The 11,064-nt window shown below is 30.3% G+C and overlaps 1 protein-coding gene across 1 annotated transcript in view; it reads left to right on the forward strand.

The window, feature by feature from the left end:
• Nucleotides 1-11,064, forward strand: part of LOC134697401 (PDZ domain-containing protein 8-like) — a 38,651-nt gene extending 27,587 nt beyond the window's left edge. Inside the window, exons 18-21 of the mRNA XM_063559661.1 lie at nucleotides 1,932-2,074; nucleotides 5,452-5,675; nucleotides 6,257-6,439; nucleotides 7,282-11,064. Of these exons, the coding sequence (XP_063415731.1) occupies nucleotides 1,932-2,074; nucleotides 5,452-5,675; nucleotides 6,257-6,439; nucleotides 7,282-7,794 (1,063 nt within the window). The 3' untranslated portion in view covers nucleotides 7,795-11,064. The remainder of the gene's footprint in view (nucleotides 1-1,931; nucleotides 2,075-5,451; nucleotides 5,676-6,256; nucleotides 6,440-7,281) is intronic.

Consider the following 11,064-nt stretch of genomic DNA (forward strand, 5'->3'; position numbering starts at 1 on the left):
GTACATCTGTTCGGCTTCAGATTAAAGTTTTTGGTCAAGGTAGTATCTGATGATGAAAATGACCGATTTTTTTCATTATATTAGATGGTACTTGTAAATTGCTAGACTTATGGCAGATTCCAAATAAGAAGGTTGAAAAGTTCCCAAAATGATGTTTAACAAAATCTACACCAATGAAGTTCTGTTTTCGAATACATGTTATACTTATATAAGTAAACACTTTTTGACAAAAAATAGACCTATGCACATTATATTTTTTAAATAAAGAACACCTTAAAAAAATGTTGCTATCATAACAAAATTGACAGACATTTTTATGGAAATTTTTTATGTTAGCAACACAAAAAATCCTGATATTTTCTGTATTATCAAGGTTTGGATGTATATCTTGATTTAATATGAAAGGCAAATTGGAATAAAACATTTCTGAATATCTGCACCAATAAAAAAGGAATTGCAAAAACTTAAAAAAAGGATTATCTTTGAGTTGCTAACATAAGTTTGACAGACATAAACAATATTGCTAACATAAAATTTGACAGAAATTAAGTTGTTGCTAACATAAAAATTGACGGACTTTTTTGTTGCTAACATAATATTTGACAGACTTTTTTGTTGCTAACATAATATTTGATGGACTTTTTTGTTGCTAACATAATATTTGATGGACTTTTTTGTTGCTAACATAATATTTGATGGACTTTTTTGTTGCTAACATAATATTTGATGGACTTTTTTGTTGCTAACATAATATTTGATGGACTTTTTTGTTGCTAACATAACATTTGACGCACATTATTGTTGCTAACATAAATTTGACGGACTAAAAAGTGTTGCTAACATAATATATTGACGGACTTGTTGCTAACATAAGATTGTGCTAACATAAATAAATTTGACAGACAATATATATATGAGATTTTTAACCAACATTGGAGATCTTATCCTAGTTGAAAGTCATATTAAGAACTCCTGCAAAATACCTCTGCCTGAAATTTAAAAAGATTTCAACCCAGGCCATATAACTCTAATTTGTAGCACATCCAAATGTTGCTAACATAAAATGACAAGTTTGACAGAAATTATGTTAGCAACAGAAGTGATAAAACTCTTGATAAAATAAAGTAAATTGAAAGATCCAAAATGTGTATGTTTAATGTAAGTTATGAAATACAATTTTAACAGGCTTATATAAGTACCTACAATGATGTGGCAAGATTTTATGAACCTGTTGCTATCATAACATTTATTGACAGACGAGCATCTAATAAGTAAGGTATTTGAAATTGAAAAAAAATATATATCACAGATGTTTTTAACAAAAGAAAAACAAAAGATTTGGAAACAGGGATGTTTGAATAATCAAAATACACTAATAAAAACCATTATACCAGTGTCAACTTAAAGCATCGCAAAACATGAACCTTGTGTCAAAAAATGGGAAGTAATTTCCGTCAAACATTTCACATTTTCAACTTGTTTTGATCATTTCTACTTTTAATGGAAACAATCATATTCAATAATTGGTTTTCTTGTTTTATTTAACATTACTATTTAAAAAGACATTCACACATTATCATTCAAATAACAGTTAGTATTATTTTTTTTTTTTTTTTTTTTTTGACGGAAATTTTCATTTCTTTTTGGAATCTGCCGTATACACTAGGTACGCTTAGCAATGAAGTTTTGACGTTTGTTTAAATAATTTTGAAAATATTTTGCTGTTTCAAAAAAGATGAAACAAGTGAAATAAAGAAGCTTATGGAACAAGTTATAAGTCAGCTTGGTTTTGTATAAAAAAGGTTAAAAATTAAGGGAAAGCAGAATAGTGCTATAAAACAATCTTTTAATGATAAGAATATTGTTTTAAGATTAAGCATACAAAGATGTGTTATCAGACAAAAAACATGTACTGAATTTCCTTGTTACAGGGATGGTGCTATGATGAGATCTAATCCTAAAGACAAATGGAAAGCTCCTATACCAGAATCTAGAAAAAGACAAGGCCATAAATCTGGACCTGTTGGAATTCTTAGTAAATTCAGGAAAGACCCTAATGTAGAAAATAAAACAGGTTTGTCATAGAGAATAACTTATATGTGCTTTCTTTAATTAGTAAGTGGCGTCAGCCATCAAAATAAATTGATGAAATTGTATTCAACACAATTAATTTATTTGTATTCACCACAAGTATGAAAATAAGAAAATGTGGCATGATTTGCAATGAGAAAACCCTCTAAAAGAGACCAAATGACATAGAAGTTTTAACGACTTCATGTCACTGTACGGCTTTTTACAACGAAATTAAAGGATCTCAAATGGTAAAGTTTAAGGGCCATGGCTTCTCATAATGAAACATGAAACATGAAAACTTAATTAAACGCCTATTTCTACATATACAATATGTATTCAATGGCGTTGTACATAAATGACATATAAAATACAAAAATACTAAACAAAAATACAATATGTATGTACAATACCAAAAATTGAAAATTTATACTGTGATACACAAGAAAAAAGTCAGAAAAGTTCAAAATAATTTTGGAAATACAATGTTTTCAACCGACATCTAAAAATATCCAAAGATTCAGAGTTTCTTACATTTGTACCTAGTTCATTCCACAATTTTGGCCCAATAGTACTAAAGCTTCTATCTGAAAAAGTTTTCTTTTTGTTATATGGGACTGCATAACAACCAATAGATGACTCTGACGACCTTAATGAACGTTTCGACACTTGAGGATTTAACAAATTGATCAAATATGACGGTGCATTACCTACATGACAGTTGTACATGTATGTTAAGATTTTAAATGTAATTCTGGCTTTGATCGGAAGCCAGTGTAAGTCAAAAAAAATCTTGTTATATGATTGGCCACATATTGCATGGAGGAACCAGAAGAAAAGAAAATCAGAAAATTATTTAGTGCCCAATAAGAGATCTTATGGAAATTTCAAATTATTTAAATATTGTATTTTAAAAAAGTTTATGTGTTTTTTTAAACAGAATACTTTAAAATGCAAAGACAGGTAAGCCTAATGCATATGAAGGTCTCATTATCCTCCAATCACCAGAAACAACATTAACAAAAGCACTTGACATTTACATCAATGGTGTATTATTGTTCATTTCTCAAAATGGTATATTGGCTGTCACTGTCAGAAGGAGATGTTGTACCGTAAATTCAGATATTATTGCAATATTTTAATTATTGCTATAAATGAGACAGGGTCATAATTGCAAAAAATTTTAAATCATTCAAACCCGAAAACTAACAATCTATTAATTTATATAAAAATTGAGAAACAATAAACACTTATGAACCACATAAACACAATATCAGATTCCTGACTTAGTACAGGTGCAAACAATTGCAGCAGTATTAAACGTTTTGATGGTTCCAAACCTTCTCCCTTGTCTGAAACAATAGTGTAACATCACAACATAGGAAGACACACTGTAAAATAAATACCTTTCTAGATTCTTTCTTTTCATAAGAGTAATTAAATGGGAGTGTTGTCAGATACTTGTGAGCAAAGTGTGGTAACATAATCTGTATTTCATCCAATAGACCACTTTCGAGTTCATCCGTCACCGGCAAAAACTCGTCAATTATACACGCCTTTATGACGTCATTTACCAGATAGAGGGGCTCGCCTGTATCCCTGCACTATTTACGTTCTTCAAGCGTCTTAGTGATCGTCTTTGTGCAGGATAAACTAGAAAAATGGTTGCTCTGTAGGTACTTACTGACATTTCCCTAATGACAGCAGTGTTGATTGTCAATTTTGAGAATTCAATTTGCCGAATAATTCGTACAATATAGAATTATAGTTTTCCAACAACTCGCTCAACATTGGAAGGAAGTGACGACGCCCCTAAACGCACAAATGACGATGATAAAGGCGCGTATAATTGACGAGTTTTTTCCGGTGACGGATGAACTCAAAAGTGGTCTATTCCCTGTTTCAGAATCTAATGCATCCTGGGTAATATTTCTATAAGCGTACTGCTAAACATTTTGATAAGTTTATAACATTCTAAACAATGTAAATCAGTCAGGATCCTACTTCGTCAAAATTATCTCCCCATTACGCCAGTTCATTTTCACAATCGTAGAAATGGAAGCCATTGTAGTGATGACGCGCTACCAATTTTGCTCTTGGAAACCGATAAATTTATCCACATTGCACCAATACGATCCTTATATGTCAGTTATATTTTAAAAAGACAAATGTATCAACTAGCAAATGAGCATCAGTTAATGTTCTGGTCTGCATTGATTCAACTTAAAACTATTGTCTGATCGGTTGTTAGGTGGAATTTTCGAAAAATCATAAACATTTAAAAAAATTCTAATTAAATATTTCATGGAAGGGCAGACTAGATTTTTTTAGTGGTTAAAGACTATAAACCCTAGGTATCACACACAAAAAATTAGAATTTTTCGAAGATATGCATTTTCATCATCCAACTTGTCAGACTGTTGTCAAGTACTTTCATTAAAAAAATAGCTATTCGAACACACCTTCTCTGTTTTTGTGACTTATTAAATAGGTATTTCACTTGACCCATATATTTCATCTTTTAGTACTGTTATTTTTTTGTGTTATAATGTCAACCTGTAGCTTTAATATATAAAAATGATAGAATCTGAAGCGAGATTGATGAATAAAATACTCTTACTTTGTACGATATCAAGACAAAATACTGAACTTAAACACGCCCTAACATAAAAAGGTGCACTCAATTTTCTTTTTTCGATACAATTGTTACCTATTTTTTGGAATTTTTTCTTCAGTCACATAATGGAAGGGCAGACAAGAAAATTACTGAACTAATAGATTGATATGTTTTCTGTCCGTGGTAATTTTTTCAAAAAAATCGGAGGTTATACATTTTCGTCATCCAACTTGAAAGATACCCATGTCATCGACTTAATATCTAATAGTTCTGCTTAACTATGTACTAGATAAATTGAAAACTTATGCAAATGGTGTTTTTGAAATAAAACACCTCGTTATTGAGAAGAAAAATGCAGTTTTGTTTGTTTCTATTAACTTTAAAAAAATTGTCACAATAGTAAACAATACAGTAAACCTTTATCGCCTTCTCTAATAGAGAGCTTCGATTCTTTTGTTCTATTTCAACCTGGTTTCCGACTGAAATTAAATCAATGATGTAATGTTATTTTCATTTTGGGGGCACAAACAAGGAGATAACCCATAATTCTTTAGATTCTGATACAGTGATTTCATGAATTTTGATAAAGGCTATTCCATTAAAATGTATATTGGAGGGTAGGAAGGGAAGTTTAATTATTGAATGCGAGTCATGGGTCTTTTTTCAGTATGAAAGTTTCTTCCTACCTCCCATATACATTTTAATGGATTAGCCCTAACATAACTGCACTCTCCTTATAGCTTAATGTATCTTGAAAATTGTAGAAATCACACAGCCTGCACCTTCACCCCAGCCTTCACCTAAACCATCCCCTCAACCAAGTCCAAAGTTTATCCGCAGAAGGAACTCTGCCCCAGGCACAGATGATGTCAAATGTGGGAGTTTCCTTGATATCACAAACATTCCACAGACACGTTCCTCAACATCAATCCAGACATTGCTTAATACTGGTGTCCTGCCTAGAAGGTTATCAGAAGAATTGTTTGGGGTAAATGTAATTGAATATAAATGTTAAAATAATGCAGAATATGAGGGACTCTTTAGTTATAATTTATCTCACTTGCTGATTACAATTGCACTTTTTTATTGACTATGGTAATGCGGATTCATTTATTTTCATGGGCATTTATTTTTCATGGATGGAGAAAAACTCACATAATTGTGGATAATTGATTTATAAATATTGCCAATCTCTGCATACACAGCCAATGAAAAGCTTTAATTTGTTGAAAACTTAAATTGATGGTTCACCTGTACCTATGAAACCCATGAAAATTGGTATCCAACAAATAAAAATGAATCCACAGTATCTTTTTATGGATAAAATATTTAATATGGGACCAAGTTACTATTACTGGTGAGAAGTAAATAAAAGATAGAAAGAACTGATTTTTATATTGTAAATATTTTGTACTTTATATATTTTAATGCGACATTTAAACCTAATTTAACAGATTATTGATCAATTGTAAATTTATATGGTGACTCTTTTTGAAACATCATTTTAAAGTTTTATGTTTTTTACACAAAATCCCTACACACACTACAAATAGCTTGATCTATTTTTAGAGTAAGTACAGAGGTGATTCCTCAGAAGATTCAGATTCAGAATCCAGTTTGTTACAGTTGAGTAAGCAAAGGGCTAAAGGTCAAAACCTTGATGAGATGGTTGTGACAGCTGCAAAAGAAATGGGAAAAGAATTGTATGCTGAGCTCTCATTGGAGGAGAGAAAGGAAAAACTTGATGCCATGGTAATTGTTTTGTATATTTGGTGTTTCTTTATCAGCAAAAAATAAGGATAGATAATTTACACTTATAGGATGACATACTCATGAACTATGTTTCATGCTCTTTGGTCAAGTTGTTTGTCTCTTTGATACATTCCCCGTTTCCATCTCCATTTTTACATATACATGTATATGCTATATTCTCTTATGGTTGTGGTTGTTTATTTATTTCTTTCATGATTAAACAGTTCTTGTAACATACTGTTCGGAGTGTAATAAATTATAATAATGAAAACAATTTATTTCTCACAAAAAAAAAGTCTAGAAATCTCTACAGTTAATTTTTATTCCCCACCTACGATAGTAGAGGAGCATTGGTCTGTGCATCTGTCCGTTTGTTCATTTGTCTGTCTGTCTGTCCCATTTCAGGTTCAAGTTTTTGGTCAAGGTAGTTTTTGACTTGAAACTTAGTACACATGTTGTTTATGGTATGATCTTTCTAATTTTAAAGCCAAATGAGATTTTCTTACCAAATTTCACGGTCCATTGAACATGGAAAATGATAGTGCAAGTGGGACATCCATGTACTTTTGACACATTCTTGTTTTCCTTCATTTCCGTTTTCAAAATTAAAAACAACTGATAATATTAATTGATTTGCATGAAAGATTATGATATTTTAAAGTTGTTGCCTAAGTATCTTTAACTATTATGTTAAAAATCCCTTTCATGAGTAAAAGAGAGGCTAAAGTCACTACAGGGACATCGAAACTCACTAGTCAAAAACAAACTGACCATGCCATGCCAAAAAAAGTAGAAAGACCAAAAGACAACTTTATTGATTCAAAAGATTATTTTTCCTTCAGGTTTCCAAACTCCAGAAAGAAATAGATATTGAATCGGAAAATAAAACAGAAATGATTAAGGAAGAGATGGAGTCTGTAGATTCAAGTCAGAAAGAGGCTTTACAGCAAAAGATATCTAAATCTGATGAGAAAGTTGAAGCTTTGATGATGATGATGCTGCACTATTGTGCTGGTCTACAATACTGTTTGGAGGAGGAAGAAGAAGAAAGACGAAAAGGGAAAGAAAAAGATAAGATTGCAATGTTAGAACAAACAATAGAGGTACAGAAGCTGACGGAACAAATTCACAAAGAGGCTGAACAAAGCATATCCAGAAACAAAATGGTTGATAGTATCGAAAGTTCTAGTAGTGACTCAACTTCTGATAATATACGATCTGATATGATGTTGAGTTCTCTTGAAGAAAAAAGTTGTGAAATAAATACTGCTGTAAAAGATGGATCAACAAAGGAATTGAACAATGGTTGTATACCTGAAGAGGATAACCTTGAAGTAGAATCCACAATTTATTAAAGCCTTTTTATTTATTGTTAATTTAATACTTGTTGTAGTCCTCTATGTTTCAGTAATTATTGTTGAATGATGAAGTTTAATTTTGAATTTTTTTAAATGCATTTTTTATTGTATGATTATATGCTTCATATGTTGTATAGTAAGTTATGGAATGAAGAATATGAAGTGGATTCATAATTATTTGTTGGATACTAATTTTTGTGGATTTTGTGGAGCTAAATCTTCAACAAATGACACATTTTCTGTGATTTATTTTTATATCTATGAAAATGCAAGATTTCCTAAATCCACAAAAATTGTTACTCACGAAAATACATGAATCCACATTTTATGGATAAATTATTATTTATTTAATGTATATATATGGTTTAAGTTTGAGTTTTTGTTTAGGCTAGACTCTTTAATTAATTTATTTTTGTATAATCCTATTCTGTGAATTATAATATGAATTATGATATTTTATTATTGGCAAAGATACAAGTAGAAAAAACATGCATACATAATTTATGTTTGATACTTGTGGTGCACCCAAAACCTAACAGCATAAGATGTAACAAAAAGTCAACTTGATATTATTTCATACAGTTGGATGATATTTTATAACCTGGAAAATTTTCTCTCGTTTTTTTGTGAAAAAGTACTTTTTAGGATGAAAATGACTGATCCCATTCATTGCAATTTCAATAATTATTAAACAACCTATAAATTGATATTAGACTTTTAAATAATAAGTATAATTGTGAAGAATATGTAAAATAAAAATATCCAAGTTTGCGGTATAACTAACTATAATACAAATAAATGGTAAAAATGCATATATTTTTTTTTTAAATGGCCAAAATTTAGTAAATATCATGTTTTGTGTCTAAAAAAATCAAATTAAAAAAGTATGGGTTTAAATACAGATTTTGAATAGATTATAATGAAAACCTTATTTTGTGTGTTAGAAAAATATTTAAAGAATGAAATCAAATGTTAAAACTATAAGATATCTCTTTCTTCCACTGGAAACTAAATGTGCATTTGATGTGCACTTTAAAAAAAAATTATAAGCCAAATTAGGTTTCCAACAAGATTTGTGCCATTCACTGACCATGGAACAGGGTCAGGTTAAAGTGTTAATCTAAGTTAGTTAACCTTGAAGTCATGGTCACATCAATTTGAAACTCTGTACTTATTGATTTTTTGAACTTTTTCAAAATTTGCCAAATTAGGATCTTGACCTAGATTTTATGGTAGATTCAACAGGGACATTGAAAGTAGGTTATATGAGAAAATTGTGCCTCAGAAAGATGTTTATTTATTTTCATTCCAGATTGATAGGACTTTATTTTTGGACAAAATGGACATTTATCATAAAAACAATGTTACTCATGAGTTTTAGGATTTGAGAGTAAAAGCTCTCTTTCCGATTTTTCCCAATCATGTTACAATGTTCTTGTGGTGATTTTATTTTATATCAGTCTGAGATATAAGTTAGGACCTAATATGGTACTATGAATACAGAACATTTAAGAATAATGTGGTGTGTCTGTATTTATCCTGAACAAGCTGTTATTGTGTCCTTTTACAGAAAGCTATAAATGTTCATATATGCAGACTGCAATTTTAGTAGAATATGAAAGAAATATTTGCAGGGAAAATTCAAAGGGGAGATAATCTACAAAAAATTTAGGGCAAAAACTTACATCATAAAGTACTTAGAAACTATGTAAAATTACCTCAGATATTTTTAATACTTACATATAATATATTTGTTGTCAATCATTCCTTTTTACTACATTTCATATACCAATTTCATTCATACACAATATAATAAGACATTCCATTATGAAATATGTAATTCTAGCACGCTTATCATGTTGATTTAATTAATGACTCATAGCCAGTTATTTCTAAATACTTATGATAATTTATATAACTACACACCACTCTTGAAGTCACCTTCATTGCATTTACCTTGTCCAAAAAATCTTTACATCAATTTTTTCTCATGTACTCTTGAACAGAATGATATTATATTTTCTCTAATTTTTCGTCAATTTATCCCTTTCTGCACGCATTGTATAAAAAAAATTAATCAACGTGTGGTTCGTTTGATCTCAGTTAAAATCGATTTATGACGTCACATTTTCTTGCTTTTCTCTGAAATTCCTATTTTGACGGCATGAAAAAAGGCCACCATGCCTGATGACTTCACATAGATAGAATACATCTTTTTGTAGATCATTCGAAAAGAAGGAATAAGTTTGCCGGCATAATGTTGAAAAATCATTAGAGAAACAGATTCCACCACCAAATCTTCTGTAATACAATATTTATCCACTCTCAACAGTTAAATTTTAAATATTTAAAACGCTAGGGCAAGCCTTACTTTTTTAAATTTGAAAATTTAACTGTCTCGAGTGGATAAATATCTTAATACACTCCATGCAGTGGTAGAATCTATATGTTATTAACATCTTGACAGTGACAATTTGTAAAGTGTAATACTACAGATTTGAATGGCATCTTATTTGGTCAAGAGTCAGTGGCAGATCCAGAGGGGTTTTCTGGGGGTTGAGTGACAGTAATCCCTTCCACCTTCCCTGTCTTTTTTTTGGGAGATAAATAAATTTGAACGGGGACACATGGTTGGAAAACCCCCCTCTTTATTCTAGGTTTGGAAACCCCCTTTTTTTAAATGGCTGGATCTACTCCTGAGAGCTGAATAGTAATGAATTTTAATGTACATGTGCTTTTCAGATCTGTCTGATACATATTTCTTGTTTTCCAATACATTTAAATTGCAGCACTTAGAGAGTATATGCTGAGATTGCTCAGACTGTCTCATTTTCAGATCTTATCTTTAATATTTATATGACATGTATATTCTTGATGTACTTGTCTGAAACAACCCTGAATTTTGTTGATGAGGTGTTAGTATATGTCCAATTTAATAATATCTAACCAACAAGGATTGTTCTCTCACATATATATTTGTTGTCAACTGATAAAACTTTTGTGTATGGACATTTTGTAGAATGGTTGAAATTTACAAAAATATGTTGTATGAAGGTTATGAAAATTTTGTTGTTACATGTATATAATTTTTGATATGCATAATGTCTAAAAATAAATACTCATACACATTCATACGTAGGAACAAAGAGTTCAAATGTCCAAGTTTTTAATTAAAACCTTTAAAGGCATGAGTATAATAAATTATTCAATTCACATCCTTCAGACGTTCACAAGACATGAATAAGAGGATAGTAATGCTCTTTAAAG

The sequence above is a fragment of the Mytilus trossulus genome, chromosome 14, assembly GCF_036588685.1.
Source record: "Mytilus trossulus isolate FHL-02 chromosome 14, PNRI_Mtr1.1.1.hap1, whole genome shotgun sequence".
NCBI lineage: Eukaryota > Metazoa > Mollusca > Bivalvia > Mytilida > Mytilidae > Mytilus > Mytilus trossulus.